The sequence below is a fragment of the Agelaius tricolor genome, unplaced genomic scaffold, assembly GCF_023055355.1.
Source record: "Agelaius tricolor isolate 1412-34295 unplaced genomic scaffold, bAgeTri1.0.p SCAF_1, whole genome shotgun sequence".
NCBI classification, from domain to species: Eukaryota; Metazoa; Chordata; class Aves; order Passeriformes; family Icteridae; genus Agelaius; species Agelaius tricolor.
In genome coordinates, this window is record NW_027269261.1 from 25,856,608 (window position 1) to 25,873,632 (window position 17,025).

The 17,025-nt window shown below is 47.0% G+C and overlaps 2 protein-coding genes across 4 annotated transcripts in view; both read right to left on the reverse strand.

Moving 5' to 3' along the window:
• Nucleotides 1-303: 303 nt before the first annotated feature.
• ZFP36L2 (ZFP36 ring finger protein like 2) lies at nt 304-2,647 on the reverse strand. Its single transcript, XM_071427345.1, has 2 exons — nt 2,389-2,647; nt 304-1,880 (listed from the first exon to the last, which is right to left on the reverse strand). The coding sequence occupies exons 1-2, from the start codon at nt 2,437-2,439 to the stop codon at nt 471-473; spliced, it is 1,461 nt and encodes a 486-aa protein (XP_071283446.1). The 5' UTR covers nt 2,440-2,647; the 3' UTR covers nt 304-470.
• Nucleotides 2,648-5,955: 3,308 nt separating this feature from the next.
• THADA (THADA armadillo repeat containing) overlaps nt 5,956-17,025 on the reverse strand; it is a 153,162-nt gene continuing 142,092 nt past the window's right edge. For all 3 annotated transcript variants that reach the window (XM_071427312.1, XM_071427333.1, XM_071427323.1), the window contains exons 37-38: nt 8,473-8,639; nt 5,956-7,310 (exon numbers count right to left, since the gene is read on the reverse strand). In XM_071427312.1, coding sequence (XP_071283413.1) covers nt 6,972-7,310; nt 8,473-8,639 — 506 coding nt within the window. In that variant the 3' untranslated portion in view covers nt 5,956-6,971. The remainder of the gene's footprint in view (nt 7,311-8,472; nt 8,640-17,025) is intronic.

Below are 17,025 nucleotides of genomic sequence, written 5' to 3' on the forward strand. Positions count from 1 at the left end.
TTGAACTGGATTGAAAGAAACTAGTTTGTAACTTTTTTTCTGTGTGTCTGCAGGATTGGAGGAGCTGGGCTGGCGAACCGGCACTCCCCGGATTGTTTGTTGCTTTCTGGTGCTGTCTTTTCTAATGCTGTTTTGTTTGTTTCTTTTTTTTTTTCGAACACAGATGGAATGGCTGCTGCTGGTGCGTATCATAACTTGTCTCCAAAGAACGACAACAAAAAAAAACCCCGAAACAAAAATCCCCTTCTTCCAAGGTCTCTCTATAAAAATAGGTTTGTTCAGTTCGTGTCATTTGCCCTTTTGCAAAATGCTTTGTTTCTCGTTTTGTTCAGCTCTCGGTGTATAGATAGATAGATATATAAAATAAAACCAACCAAAAATAGAGAGGAAGGAGAGGTTTCGCTTTCTTCGTTCGGTAACTTGCTTGCAGGGCCGCCGCGGGGCCCCCCCGGCCGTTGCCCCGTGCTCCCTCAGTCGTCGGAGATGGAGAGGCGGCTGAAGATGGGCAGGCGGCGGCCCGAGTCCAGGCTGGGCGACTCGGAGCCGCTGAGGGAGCCGGAGCTGAGGGAGCCGCTCAGGTAACTCTCCCGGTCGGAGAGCGAGTCCGGCGGGCTGGGCGGCGCGTCGAAGACGGGCGACTCGGAGAGGCGGCGGAGGGGCTGGAAGCTGAAGGGCGGCGAGGCGGGGGGCGGCGGGCAGGCCCCGCCGGGCGGCGGCGGCTGCTGCTGGCAGCGGTAATAGGCGGCGGCGGCCGCGGCCGCGGCGGCGGCAGCGGCGAAGTTCTGGGTGTGCAGGGCGAGGGGGGCGATGAGGCTGCCCAGCTCCTGCCCCGAGAAGGCGAAAGCGTTGTTGGCGCAGGGCGGCGAGAGCAGCTCCTCGCAGTAGGAGGCGGAGGCGGGCGGCGGCGGCGTGCGCGAACCGCCGGGGCTCTCCAGCAGGGCGGCGTCCAGGCGGCCACCGGGCGGCGGCGGCGGCGGGGCGGTGCCGTGGGGGTGCGGGGGGTGATGGTGGTGGTGGTGGGCGGAGAAGCCGGAGAAGCTCAGGCTGTGGTGCAGCTTGGGCCGCTCGCCGCCGCGCGGGTGCCCGAAGCCGCCGCCGCCCAGCGGGTGCTCGCGGGGCGCGAAGGCGCGGAGGTCGCCGGTGCTGCCGGCGGGGTGCGGGGCCGCGTGGTGCGGGTGGTGGTGCGGCCCGGCCGCGGCGGCGGGCGGGGGGGCGGCCGTGCCCCCGCCGGGCGCCGGGCGGCGCTCGTCGGCGTTGTGGATGAAGTGGCAGCGCGGGCCGTAGGGGCAGAAGCCGATGGTGTGGAAGGTGCGGCAGAGCTCGGTCTTGTACTTGGGGTGGCGGGTGAGGCTGCGCAGCTCGTGGAAGCCGTGAGCGAACTGGCACTTCTCGCCGTACTTGCAGGCGCCGCTCTCCTCGAAGGGGCGGCACAGCTCCGTCTTGTAGCGCGTTGAGTTGATGGGGGCCCCGCCGCCGCCGCCGGAGCCGCTCCCCTTGCCGGCCGCCTGCTGCTGCTGCTGAAGCTGCTGCATGAGGTGCTGGCTGCGCTCGCCGTTCTCGCTGAAGGAGCGGTCCCGGAACTTGTTCTCCTTGTTGAGCAGGGCCGTGGGGCTGCTGCTGCCGCCGCCTCCGCCAGAGCCCGTCTCCTTCAGATTGCCGAACGAGGAGGAGGAGGAGGACGACGACGACGAGGAGGATGTGGAAGAAGAGCTGGAGCCGGTAGGGCTGGGGAACTTGGAGCCGCCGGCCAGCGCCGTCAGGTTGCTGGTCGAGTGCCGCCGCAGGAAGCCCGGCGCGAAGCTGGAGCTGGGAGGGGTCACCGGGGTCCCCACGGCTTTCTTGTCCAGCATGCTGCTGAGGTTGGTCAGGGACTTCTCCGTCTGCCGGGGCGGGGAGAGGGGAGGGGGTGGGGGAGACAGCGGGAGAGAGAGAGGGTGTTGCGGGTGACCGCCTGTCCACGGCCACGGCTCCCCACCGCCGCGGGAGTCGAGGCAGGGGTCGCGCCTCCCGGCCGCCCCGCAAAGCGGGTCTGCCGCTAGCGCCAGCGGGGCAGCACAGCGCCGGGAGAAGCCCCTGCGCCAGCTCTGCTGCATTTGCAACTTTTTTCAAAAGTTCCTCCTAGCAGCGCAACATGCGGACAGGGGCTGCAGGACCAGCCCGCCCCGAACGCGGCCGCCGGGAGGCCATGGGGCGGCATTCCGGGGCTCGCAGCCATGCGTCAGCCGCTGTCCCCGGCCGGCTGTCAGACCGTGACCCGCCCGCAGAGCCCGGCCCGGCACGGCACGGGCCTCCCGCCCCGCCGCGCTGCCCCGGTAGCCCGGAGCGCCGCTCTGCACATGGCGGCAGCGGCAGACCGCGTCCCGCCCAGCCAAACGCGCTCTCCCCTACCTTGCACAAGAAGTCAATGTCGTAGAAGGCAGATAAAAGTGTCGTCGACATTTCTAGATCCTGTAATGGTCGGATATACAGGAAGGACCGAAAGATCCCGCTCTCCTCGGAGGGTTTGGAAAAGCCACGACTAAATAGGAGAGGGCCGTCTGCTTGAGATCCGAAACGGTCCCGACTCCTTCCCGGCGGGACGGCGGGTGCCGGGCCGAGGCGGCGACGGCGGCTGCACAGCAGCGGGCGAACTGCGGGAACTCGGCGGCTCCCCGCGCGGCTCCCATATAAACGCGGCCGCCGCTGGTCGCGGGGGCGGTGCCACGCTCCGCCCGCCCCGCTCCAGCCCGCCGGGCCCGCCCCGCTCCACCCCGCCGGCCGGGCCGCCCCGGTTCTCACAGAGGGCGCTGGCAGCGGCGGCGGGGCCGGTTTGTGGTGAGCGCCCGAGTTGCAGTGTGCCCGCAGCGCGGGCGGTACGAAGTGGGGGGAGCGGGGAACCAGCCGAGGTAGCGCTCACGGCGCCCTACGGCCTCGGCCCCTCGGAGCGCCCCTCTTCTCCCCGACGTCCCCACTGCCCGCGCACGGCGGCCGCGTCCCCGGCCGGGTGGCGGCTCCGCTGAGGGCAGGACGCGCGGGGCCGCGGGAGAGGCGCGGCAGCACCAGGGACACTTCATCCCCGCGCCCCGCCGAAAATAAACTTTTGCCACGTAATTGCTTGAAACAAAGGTCGGAACCGCGCTGCCCCGGTGCAGTCGGCGGGACAGGGCCGGACGCGGGTTGCGCGCCCCGCCGCTTCTTCCCTCTTTTCGGGGACCTCGGGTTTGGCGCTTACTTTCTTTCTGAAGTTTGGGAGAGGTTGGCGGCCAGGCGCGGAGGCGAGGTGGCATTATCCTCGCAGCGGCCTGATAAACTACCCCCACCTAACCCTGTGCATCTCCTTCCCGCGCCCCGCACCCCTCCCACGTCTCTTTTCCACGTTGGGCCCCTTCCTTCCTCATGCCCGCCAAGGTCCTGTGAGACCCATCCGAGTCCCCCGGCCGCCGCTCCAGGTGCCCCCCCACCGCCGCTCCCCGCGGCGAGGCGCCCTCCCGGGACCGAGCCGGCCGCCGGCCAAGGCGGGCCGGGATCCGCCGTGCAAAACACCCCCGCCCCCCCCGCGCCGATAAGGCCGCGCAAACACGACGTGGGAACGGCGGCGGCGGCGGCTCCCCTGCACCCCCCGTCCCCTCCCGTGTTTGCTCGGCCCCGGGACAAATGGGAAGGAGAACAGAGGCGGACGGACGTGTAAAGTTTTATGGCTGCTAAAGCCAGCAGAGGCGTTTGATCCTCTTTCGCTTCCGAGCCGGGATGGCAGTCCCGCGCACTCCAAGGGAGCAAACCCGACCACGTCAGCAGGAGCGCGGCGCTGTGCAAACACATTTGCAGAGGAAAAGAAGCTCGGCCTGGGGGCGGAGGTGTCACCAGAGCCCCTCGCCACGGGATTGGCACTCGCCCCCCGCTGCCCAGCGGCTCACGCGCTCCTCTGCTTCCTGCCCTCGTCCTCCACGTCCCGCGGCGCTGCGGGAGGGAGGCTGCGGCGGGACCCCGCCCGGACCCCGCACCGCCCGGGAGCCGTCACCCACGGCCGGCCGAGCGCGGAAACCGGGGTCGGAATCTCCCGGGAAAGACGAGGAGCTGGGCAGCGGAAAGCCCAAACCTCGCTCCCTTCCGCGTCCCGGTAGTCCCCTGGGGCCCGTCCCCCGCTCGGCGAGCGCTGCTGGGCTCGGCCGGGCAGGCTCCTGGCCCCGCTCCCGGCCCCGCTGCCCGCCGGCCGGCGGGGACGTGCCGCCCCCCAGCGGCCGCCGGCTCCTCCGCCGGAGGTGCGGGTACACATCCCACGTTCCTACTCCTTCCCCTCCTCCCGCCCTGCCGCGGCCACGGCTCCCGTCCCGGCAACAGGCGCTGCCCCGCACACGGGGAGCCGCCGGAACGCGGGGCTGCAGCCATAACGCGTATCGCTTCCCATAACCTTCTCCGGGGCCGGTCGGAGTCGCCTCCGTACTGACCCGAGTTCAAACTCTTCCTCCTCCTCCCACACAACTCTGAGATGGAAACATCACCTCGGAGCTGATCCTGCCCGCCAGACAACCGAGGGAACAGTTTACTGTGACAATCATGCACGGATCAATGTGTCAACGCCATTGGGAGGAATACTTTGATAAACTGACTTTGATCAAACACACGGCCGATAAGTGCTCTGGCATCGGGTTTTGCTAACTCTCCCCTGCAATTGCTCCTCGGGGTCTAAAGGTTCTTCATTGAGTAGTTACACAGTAACCCATCATCAGCACCGTGTGGTGAAATGTATGTGCACTGATATAACTCTTATTTGCTCTCTTATAAACTCAAGCGGGATGTCAGAGGTTCCAGTTGTGTCTTAAAACCACAATAAGGAAGAGCAAGTTTTCGAGCTATTTGGTAACTGATTAACCAAGTCCTCAAGGCTTCACAGAGTTTTACGGTCACTGTGGGTCTATAACTGTGCAGTCACCTGGCTGCATTTATCGATTTGCCAGTATCAAATATATATGCATATGCATTTTAAATTCTACCCAATTAAAAAAGAAGCCCAATGTTACTAGATAGTCTTATGCTACCCACTGACATGAGCAAAGTGTCAGAACCTTACAGTGATTTTGATACATACTAAGTTCTTTTTGTCTCCTACTACAGAAGCTGTTGCCACACTAGTTCAGAAATTATGGAAAGATGTGGCAGAATCAGCAGCTGTTAATTAATTGTACAGGTCTTGACTATTTTTTAAGAGTGGCTTCCAGACACAATCTGGGCTATTCTTTCCCCAGGAGCTCAAACCAGATGCATACAAATTAATTTTTAGCCTAACTCACAGCATGGCTCGTTAAGTTGGATAGCGAGCATTCTGTGAAACATCGTTTCAGATTCCAGCATTTCTCTTTTGCCTATTGAAGCCTCAAGATTCACCATAAATTACTTCTTATATAAGTAACCCTGAATTCTGGAAACTTAGAGCAAATACTACACTTTTATTCCTAAGTTCTGTTTGTTGGGGTTTTTTTAAGTGGTGACTTTGTGCAGTGTTCAGCTGTCCACTGGACCCAACTCGGCAGCTTGGCTCTACTTACAGCAGAGTATCTAAACTCAAAAGAGCAGCGATCGGCTGCGGGGCACCGCAGCGCCCAGCACTGCGAGCAGCGCCGCCCAAGCCTTACCCTGCCCTAACTGAGCCCGATCCCGGATCCCGTCCCAGCGGGAGCGCGGGCCCGGCCCGTGCGCGGCGGTGCTGTGGCGCCACCTGGCGGCCCAGCGGCGCACCGGCCGAGCCGGGCCCGGCCGCGGGAGAAGCGCTGGGGCAGTACCTGGGCGGCACCGAGATTTGGGGTTAAACTGCGCTCAGCACCATCAGGTGAAGAGGCTGAAAGCAACCAGGCGTTCATCGGACATGTTCTTCTTCCAAGGACACCGAAATGACGGCGTACAGGGCCGCACATCCATGTTGTGGCAGGCCCAGCCACACGTCTGGTCACAGCCCTTGGCTATGGGAAGGTAACATAACCATTGCACATCACTATTGATTTATTTTTGATGTCTCATTTTCATATCAAAACCCAATTCCAGCTCGCAGAAAGAAACCATTCAATGCACAACAAGCTTTTTTGTGCTTTAGACACAGAAAGGCCATGAAGCACTCAGAACAGTCCCTACAGCTGCCCTAGCTGGTGAGAGCATCTCCAGCATCTCCCAGAAGCGAGGGCTGTGGCACAGAAACACCTCTGGAACCCTTCCCTGCTCCTCGGCAGGACCTCGCTTTCCAGGCCCGCTTGCACAGCAAGGTGTCTGAAGCAAAGATGGAACTGTTTCGTTTGCAATGGAACAGCTGCTTCGTTTTGAACACAGCAAGTCTTCATTTTAGAGCCATTTTATGAAAGTAGTTATTTGATTTAAAGGAGAAAAGAGGCATGCAGAAATCTAACTAGTGCTGTTTCAATGTGCAAAACAAGGTTACTACCAAAGTGAAAATCCCTGTCTTCCTCCAGAGGAAAATGCAGTAAAATTTAAAATATACTCTAAAAATTGCCATAAACAAAGAAGTCACGGTTTGTTTTTCTATTAGAAACACTTAAAGGTTTTTAAAAAGCATATTAATTTCATAAGTCACAAGCTACATCTTGAAATGAGACAAAAAAAATAAACTTTTTCTCAGTATTAAAATACAGGAGGTAAAAATGTGGAACAAAACATAACAGAACTACAGGTGGCCTGCACCTGGATGAATGGAAAATATTAAGTTTAGCTGCTTTACTTCCTAAGTAGCTGTAATAAACAATGCCCAGCTGAATGAAATTAGCAAATGCATTTAAAAGGAAAAGTCTTCCACTGCACATCCCATTAAAAAAAAAAATCAATGCACAATTAATTAATACAAAAAATGTAGTTCTAGCCTGAATACTGAAGGTACTGCAGGTTTCCTGAAGTCATCACAGCAATCCCTGATTCCTTGAACATTGCTGGAATACAGTCTCCCTGCCCATCCAGTAATGTGTGCAGCTCCCTGAGGATGAAGTTTTAGTAATTTACTTTTCCAGATTTTCATTTTTGCAAGTGTCATCAGGCTTCAACAGATTTAATATTTTAAGACAGACTGATATTCTCTCCTTTTGAATAGCCAATCTTGTGAATTCTGGAGTTCTGGAAAACTCTGGAACTGAAGGTAGAGCTCCAAGAAGGTGTTCAATGTGCTGGGCTTGGTCCAGTGCTATTCTTGATAGATGATTAAGTTCCCCATGATCTGGTAAGGTGAGGTGAGTCACTGATACAAGATGTAAAAGGTGCTTACTCAGTTGTCTCACATGAGTCAGCTTCTCTGCCCAAAAATTCACTTCTCCTTTATCAAACAGGGAATCATCTTCTTCCTTAACAAAAAGAAAACCAACAGTGATTAGAAAATGACTCGTGGTTTGATAACAACAAGAAAATCATAAAAGATATGGAAAAGGTTATATATAGAAATGATGACTGAGGCTGTCATAGAACAGCTTTTTATATTAAAAAACAAGGTAAACATTCATATGCCTTCTCTTAAAGGTTTGGGAAAACACAGTAAAAAGGTTCCTGCTTTGCCAAAGAAATTTTACCCTCAAAGATGAGGCAGTTATGGCACCAGTGTTGGGAAATAGTGGAAGTAAACAGCAGCCCTAATCCTTCACATGTGCTTGCCTTCCCTATGAAACAGTATTATATTTCACAAAGACCTCTGTAAGCAGTATGGTAATTTGCTATATCATGGAGCTTTTTGACTGGATTAAATGAAAATTGCATCAGTCAGTGAAACATCAGCAATGCACACCTAAACTACAGACTTGAGAAAAGATTCATTATGTATTTCATGGGTCATAGGGTCATATTAATTGCCAACAAGCTTCTCAAAGATGTAGCTGCTCCTGCTGGTTTACCGTCCAGCATTATTTTGACTTTTCCAGTCTTTTCAAGACAAAAAGAACACAGTGTATTTATAGGGTAACACCTTTCACAGAACCAGAGTGGCAAAGCTTCACAGAAACAATCCTGAGGTCAATGACTGATGTAAGCAAGACTGTTTCATGTATTGTGCAGCACCAGTCACATGGATGATGGCATAAAGTTACCAAATATTTAAATGCCATCTCTGGGAAAGCTAGCATTGGTAGAACACTGGTCTTGAATACCCAGATGTGCCTGGCATCCCCAACAACAGTTTAAATTCAAGGGAAACCATAATCTGCAATAATACTGAATGTAATTACATCACAGCCTCAGAATGTTTCAGTCAACAATGCCTTGTGAAGTAACTTGATTTATTTCAATGTTTGCTTATTGATCTCTTTAATTTTATGCTGGTATTACCAGGAAACAGACATAAAACTCTTTTTGCTCTAAATAACATCCATGTGAATTCTATACAAGACTGTAAATCAGTTAGTAGTGCAGTAGCAATTATCAGGCTTCATCAGATGAGACATTTCATTCTATTCCTACCACAAGACTGCAGAACTATAGTGCTTCAAACATGCTATAGCAACTGCTTGTTAAAATTACCAGGGCAGAAGTCTCCCCATCTCTTTGCAGGTCAGTGTCTCCCAAAAGCCACTCCAGCAGGACTGGGACACCGGCACGGATCTCCCCCCACCGCTGGAGCAGCTCACACACTATGCCAAAGGCTAAATCCAGGGCCATTGGAGCATTCACTATCCTAAAGGCAAACTCTGTTGAGAGAAAATATATGTAAGAATATAGAGCAAGACCACAAACATTTTTAAATAAAATCAGCACAAAAATGATTTCTTGAAAACAGATGCTGAACTTACACAAACACATGCAGAATGATAAATTATACTGCAAATAAATTAGATGGGTGTTTACTTCTGTGCCACTTGGGGCCTTCACTCAATTCCAGAACAACACATGAAGCAACTGAAAATGCTGATGCTTAATTTTTTTCCCTCCTGCCCATGTAGTGACATTTATTAATCTGGGTTTAAATATACAGATATGTCTCTTAGAAACATCTCCACACAGTCCTGTCACTATTACTTGGTGACCATTTTTGCCAAACAACAGCTATGCCTTAGATCTCATGTAAGGTTTTGACTGGAACTCAAAACCTACAACACATGATAAGTTTTTAAAGGGCTGGGATATAAAATGAGTAATTATTCAGTGTGTAATCTCTTTATATATAATAAGATATACAAACACACACACATGTAAGAGAGATCAGGCACGAAGACAGGCTTAGAAAAGATGTTTGAGAAGGGAAGGCAGACACTGTTTATGACCCCATCACAGAGCTATATTTATACAGGTTTTGGCATCATGCCAGAGCTGTACACAAAGCTATCATCCACACTGCATTTCTTCCCTGAACTTCCTCACTGCTCTCATTAGGGGAGATGCTGATCTAACTCTCTGGGTCCTACTCTGCTTTGAAAACAGAGTATATAAAATGCCACAAGTCCTATGTGTCCACAGGTAGGAGTTTCTCCACTTGTAACTTTAATGCAATTTTTTTTCTTTTTAAAAGGGCTGCAGGAGGGGCACCAGAAGAGGACAGCTAATGGACAAGCCTCTTTAAAATCCCTATTACTGTAAAAAGGATTTTGGCAAAACTAATCCATGTCCATAGTCACCAGCAAACTGAAAAATGTTCATTGAATAGTCTAAGTAGTGGTACATAAGGACATGCCATTCTTGATGGCAGTAATTTGGGAGCAGACAACACAGCAGAGTCAGAATTTGGTAAGAATCCTCACAGGTATGGAAGGCACACCTTACTTTTTGTGTGTGACTGTATTTAAGCATTTCTCCTGAAGGAGAACAACCATCTACACGGAAGAGGCACAGCAGTGCCACCAAGACTTTTCCCTCACAACCCACATTCAGAGCTACAGCATGGACCCCTGTGCTGTGACCCCTCCCAAGGCCTCAGGCCAGCTGCAGGTTTTTTGGGGTGCATTGGCACAGCAGAGAAACTCACATTAAAACACCAGGATTAGGCAAATACACATGCCAAAGAGTAAGGAAACATCTAAGGTCATAACAGACTGATGGAAAGATGAGTACATGCACTTGACAGACCGGGCAATGTACTGAGGACATTGTGGAGAATGAATTAGTATTTGAGATGATGAGGACAAAGGACCATAATAAGGAAGGGAGTGAAGGAGAAAGAACAGATGGTCCCTTCTTTATCTTGGAGTTAGATGAGGGTAAATGGAAATCTCCTTGAACAAGAAACAGGAAGGCAGGCAGTCAATCTCTTAGTGACACTAATAATGTTACATACACAGTATGTCTCTGCTAGACAGCAAAATCAAATGTTCAAATCTGTTTTCTTCATATCAGGAATTATCATATTATCAGGACACCCCTGAGTTTTTTCTGTGAGGGAGTGCTTGAGAAGTGGTGTAGTGCAACATTTCCATCCCATTTATTTTAGGGTATTGGGGTTTTTAAGTATTGTTTTTGATGACACCCCTTTCCAGGAATTTGTACCCCTTGCTTTCCCTGTTGCTGTGCCCCATTTGGTACCAGTCTGATACTCTAAATAATGGACACAGTGATTGTCTTCTTTGTTTTGGCTTGCTTAGGCTTAGATAGGAAACAGTTTCATTCAAGTGCAATAGGGACACCTCAGCAATATACTGGCAATCTTCAGAGCTGTAAAAAACAGAAATCAAAATGGAGTGTGATGTTCTGAGCCTGAAACAAAGATCCTGGTTATGAATGCTTACAAAATACAATATTTTAAACTCAGCTCTTTTGAATTCTTATGATATTTTTGAGTTTTATGATGATTCCTGAATGCCTAGGATTTTAAGTATTTGTATAAGGCCTCTTTTCTTATATCACTTTATTTGTATTGGAATATTTAGCAGATTAGGTGATGCTGGGAGCTAGAAACCAAACATGATACTTCCCACTGCTGAGTTAGCTGTTGCTTTGGAGGACCAATTATAGATAGCACTGCCAGTTCTGGGGCCTTTTTAACATTTAGTCTCCTCAAGTATAAATACATACAGTGATGCTCTCTTTGTGAATGAGAACGCTGAACTGCTGAGAAATGCATCAAGAAATAGATGGGAGCCTCTAATTGTGGTATTACATGACCATGCTGAAAACTACCAAGAGGTAGCAAAACAAGTAATGCTGAGGTTCTGCTTAGACTAAACTTGCTTGCTAGCAGTTTTTCAACAGCATGACACAGAAGAAAAGGCAGTTTTGTGGTCACAGAGTATAGCAGTCTAGTAGAGAATCCTACAAGTTGCAACAAAGGAAATGGCAAGTCCTTTTTTCTTGCTGTTTTTTTTTTTTCTTCAAACTAAATAAGAGAAAAGAATACAGGAAAGGATATGTAGCACCCAGGAAAAACTTGAAGATCCTGAACACACTGACCACCTTTATGTGAACTGCAGATGCCATTTAACTGATCAACAAAACTTACGTGTCAGTTCTGGTGTTGAGACCAGAGAAAACAAAGCACCATTGCTTTGAAAACACTGTAACTTAGGGTTCCAAAATCTGGCTAAGAGTCTGCCTACCTTGCAAGGGCTTTGTGTTAGAGAAGTTAGTATAGCAGTATCTCGGTACTTCAGGTGTTCACAGAGACTCAACAACATACCAGTGTGTCTGGCAGATGAAGAATTTTCACTTCCACCCGCTCATTCCATCCCACTCCTGCAGAGTATCAGGAATGGCTCCATGATTTCTGAAATGCTCCCTCAGCTGCTGTTACTTACAGAACACCCTGATATTAACTGACTTTGATACCAGTTTACACAAATTTGATGCTAGACTAGTTCAGGATTAGATTTGTGGCCTGTCAATGCTACAAGGACAATTAAGAGATATAGTATAAATCCAAAAGAAGTGTATTAACTCTCCTAAGCCTGGAGTGCTGAAGTAATGCAAATGGGTAACAGCAAGCAAATTGATTTAACAGGTAAAAAACACTTCTACAGGGGGAAAATGTTTTATCACAACTCTGAAAGTAACTGCCAGGGATGCTGTAAGCATGCATAGAATCTTTGAAGATACCCACAAAAGATGTGTGTCTTGTCAAAAGAAATGTACAGTCTTCACTGTTTACAAGAAGTGCTCCTCACATCATCATCTGCCTGCAAAGGCAGGGCTGATTTTCAAGAAGCCACATATTACACATGATGCTGTGTTTGTGACTCATGCTGTGACTTCAGAGTCACAGAGAGTGCTCTGAGCAAGATGCAAGTTCACCAGGGGCAAAAAGGGCAGGTGGCTTCCCTTTCACCACAGCCCCCCAGGCCCCTGATGCTTACCTGGGAGCCAGCTCAGGTACTCAGCAGATCACCTGGTAAATTAAGGCTCAGAACAGCACAAAAGGCATTTGGCATGCAGCTCTGGCGTGTGGGCTCTTCTGCTTGGCTGGCAAGCTGAGCTGGTTACCCTGCAGTCAGAATTGGGGTAGCTGGGGGCCGGGGAAGGGAAGATCACAGGAGAGCAGGAGGAAGGAAAGAAGCCAAAGGGAGAGCGAGACCTCCCCGTTCAGCAAGCTGCTAGCCCAGGTCAGCTATCATCCCAAATGTCCCCATCAGAGCCTTGCAAACAAAATGCTGAGATTATTTAAACGAGTGAGTGTTAATAGCCTTTCATAATGCAACTATTTAAAGTAACTGAATAAAAAGCCAATTCAAATAGCCAGGGCTCACAGCTGATTACTGCCAGAAGAACTAAACCTGCAAAAACAAAACCTGAAGATGTAGCTAGTGCTATAAACCAAAAATATGGCAGAGTTCCTTCCACAGCAGTTCTACAGACTATCAAAACTGTGTTAAAATGTGAGTTTCTTTAAATTTGGAAATGTACATGTGTTCCAACATGCAAAAACATCATGAGCAAGATAAGCATCTTCGTAAAGAAGCCACTACAGGGGTTGAAATACCAAAAAAATTCTCTATGACTTAAAACAAGTAGTTACAAGCAGAATAGTTAATACTACTCATCGAAATGAAAAATAAAGATAAGAATCAGGTACTCCATACTATTTTCATTTTGAGGAATTGAATTTTCATAAAGGGAAAAGGGTTAAGTACTGCAGTGTTTTGGTCTTTGTGAACCCGCCCACATAAAAATTAGACCTCCCACATACACATTCATATAGTCCAAAAGCTTTGATCATGCCAGATGTAAATATTTCTTCTAGTAGCCTATTACGTGTCCTCCAACTATACAACTGTTCTCTGTTAAAGGCTTGGTGATATTATGGGGAACTGAAAGGATGTATTAAGAGCATATATACACATATTTTATGGAGAACCATGATAAAATATAGGCAAAGGAGAAAAGCAGAACATATCCCTTGCCTAACAAAGCATTTTGTAATTTTTATACTGCTAATTGTTAACTGAAGTTCATTCTAGATCAAAGAGCAATCCAATTTTTGTAAAAATATACTGTGTTCGGAGGAAACAAAAAGACAAGTGAATCTGCAAGGAAGCTTTGTATAACAGCTCAGAGATAAAATCTCACAAAGAACAGTGATGTTTTCAACAGTAGTGATGTTTTCAAGGAAAATATATATATAGGTAATATATATAAGGTAAGGTAATTTCAACTGAAATTACAGAAGGTATTTTAGGCAAACCATTACCATCTGAACTGGTAAAATATTTTTTACTTTCTTGCACAAAGTGCTGCCCATAAAGTTATAAATATTAGTACATCACTATCATTATGGTACCTCATAACACCCCAGTAAAATGAGGTAGTATTCTTACTTCAGAGGGAAGTTGACAAAGGCATGGACCTTTAAAGCAACAAAGATCATTGAATGATTGCTTGGCAAAACTGGGGATTTATCTCATGTTTTCTGATACATCACTGTAAAAGATGATAAGTATCAAGCAAGGTATCAGGTTCTCATCCAAATGATGGCAGATTCAGCATCACAGTCACTAATACCTGTAATATTAGATTTGCAAATGGAAAATTTCACCTAAACACTAATCACTTCTTTCTTGTATAAAGATTGTCTTCCTTTTGGGGTTCAGTAATAATCAAGCTAATTCTGTTCTCAGCATATGAAATATAAGAGAGCTGAGTGAGGCAGTGCTACAGATATATTTTTTACTTAAAATGATGTGCTTATGTATGCCTAGACTTCATAAAATTTAAAAAGCCTTCAAATTTAAGAAAGAAAAAAATCCCACTGGCCAAACCCCAGAGTTAAAAGAGCAAGGAAATAAAGTGAGGCTAGAAAATGCAATTCCTATGTTGAAATGCATTCTACTTTGAGGTAGGCAGGAATTGTGTAACTCCACAGCAAGACAATGCATAGGTGTCACCAGACATGAAATGCTGCCACTGAAAAAACAGCAGGGCAGAATAAAAGTAAGTAAAGGGGTGTTCATACCCACCCAGTCTCCACAATATCACCCTTCTGGGCACTAGGATTAAAAGAAGACAGCTGAGAAGCAAAACAAAAGAAAAAAAACCCCAAAAAACTAACCAACCAAAAACAAAAAGAAAGAAAATGCAGAAATGGTAACTGTTGCATCTGGATGGTTGGCAGATGGCTCTTGCAATTGCACTGTGTCAATTTAAGTTACAAACATCAAACTTTCCACTTTTTAAAATGACCATTTATGTAAAATCTAATATATAAGCAGATTCCTTTTCATAGTGTTTCATAAAATCAAAGGCAATTAGATCATTTCTATCCTCTCGAGAAATACCATTCCCTAGATGACGTACAACTGCTTCATATGTTTTCCATTTCCCTGCCTGAGTCTGTTTTATAGCCGAGCTTTTTCAGGATGGCTTTAAAAAGAGGCCCTTCCTGACATCACGCAACACGATGTCAAAACACAACACCATTACAAAACAAACTAATCAAAACTAATTTCTCAATAGTTGCAGTCCCTGAGTAGAGCAGCGGTGATGCTGCCCTCAGCTTTGACTTTGATTATAAACAGATCTGAGTTAATAACATGTCTGATTAGCATGGAAACTTACAGCTCAGGACTGAACAGAAAATTCAAGTCCCTTCTTGTGCAAAAGAGCACACTCATATTCACCATCTTTTCAAGCCATTTTTTGGAACGTGAACCGAACAGTATTTTTCAACTCAGTAACTACGTTATTTTTCCTTTTTAACTAGATATGTATGTGTAAGATTTTCTCATGTAAGCCATGCTCCTGTACATGAAGGGTTTTATTACAAAACAACCACAGCTCACAGATCTGTCAGAGGAAATGAGCATTTGGACTTAACCTCTTACATTACCACTTTTGCAAAGCCTCCCCCACTCTGAGCCATTTTCTAATTTAAACAGAAAAAAGACAGTATCCCCTGCCTAACCCCACAGAACTCATGCTTTTCTTTTTTATAAGGTAAAAATATTATTCAGCTAATTTTTAAAACACTGCCAATGAGAACATATGGTTTTTAAAACTCAAATTATGTACTTACTAGAAAAAAATGAAGGTAAATACAGTTTCCAAACTAGTATCAATTACTAGAATTAAATGTATAATTGAAGACTTGTTACTGCATGTACCAAATATACGGAAATTTTTGCTTAGCACTGATGAAGGTTACTAAATGTAAACGAGCTGTATGCTACAGCTCTGCTGTAGGAACAAAGATTTACTTCTATATCATAGATGGAATTTTAGAGTGACATCTGGGGAATGATGGTAAGAGGCTTATTATTTAAAGGATAAATGAATAAGGAAAGAAGGAGTAATGAGTTAAAAACTAAAAAAAAAATCTTATAATTATTATAATTATGCATATAATTTGGGCAGAACAAAAAAAAAATCTATTTTAAAAGCAGTAATAGAAAGGCAACTTTCCTTTATTGCTATGGGGCCACAGCCATGACCATCACAGCCTGCATGAGGAGACTATCAAGATGTGTAAGCTGCTGTCCTGTTTACTCACTCACAATTAAAATGCTGATAAAAAAAAGCACATTTAATAGATTATTCACATGAACACTCTGTTTAACATTTACCACTTCCAGACTCCAGCACTGAATGCATAAAATAATTTTTCATGTATTCTTTCCTAATTTTTCAAGCATGACCTTTACATAACAGTGCCACTGAGTAATTAATAGAGCTAAATGAAGCACTGTCAGTAAATAATCAGTAGCCAGTCTTTGATGGATGAGCTGATTCTAATTCAGTCCATTCACTTTCAACTTTAATTAGTGGCATTGTATTCTAGAAAGCAAACAGTTCCTTCATCCATGTGATGATCTAATGTTGTATAAGTGGGCTGACAACAACTTTTAAGGTGTTGACATAAATTTGGGAATACAAAGTAAAAAATCACAGTACTCACACATTTTCTATATAATATAATTCTTAAAAAAAATGTAATATAAAGTTCCCCCTGCAAAACCCACTGATTTTAATGAGTTCCAGACACACCAGTAAATCTTGCTAAGACAATTATAAGTCTCAATGCAAAAGTTCTCTCTCCTCCTTCTTTAATCAAGCCAATTCATGTGAATTATTAAGTGTGTCTTGGTGGATTTTTTGCAAGACACAAAAACAAGCATAAAGATGCTATTTATTTCTACATGAGTACTGATACAACACTAAACTTTTTTGGAACTGTAACTCTCATTCTAGATGCAAGCTGATGACAACTGCTAAGGAAACAGCATTTTTGAATTACTGAAATTTAAAGTAATTTTACATTATTCAAAAATGTTCTGATGTTTTAGGTCTCTTAGGTTACAACATGTTTTGATCTTGTTCTACGCTTTCTCCTAAATGTTACCTTACATTGGTATTTCTCATCCTTCTTCCAGCAGTTCTCTCTAGAGGGTAGAACAAGGCAGATTTGCAGATTCCTACAAACTGTGGCCATTGAGCACAACTGAGCAGAGAAGACACTTGCTACCTTACTACAACACATCTGATTCAAGTGCATGTGTCTCTTACTGAAGGAAGGTATTTTTGAGCAGAATAGCAAAAAAATCTAACTCAGAAACCTCTGTAACTCAGTCTTTGCATCACTTCTGAAACTTCCTATAAAATGCTATGGGGGGGACACTGTTTTTAGGATGGTTTACATTTAATTTTTATCTTAGTTTCATATTA

What these genes read in the sequence shown, in the direction of transcription:
- ZFP36L2 (XM_071427345.1), bottom strand. Translation starts at nt 2,439, where the DNA reads ATGTCGACGACACTTTTATCTGCCTTCTACGACATTGACTTCTTGTGC. An exon ending in ACATTGACTTCTTGTGCAAG is followed by an intron (nt 1,881 to 2,388) that starts GTAGGGGAGAGC and finishes CCGCCCCGGCAG; the next exon opens with ACGGAGAAGTCCCTGACCAA.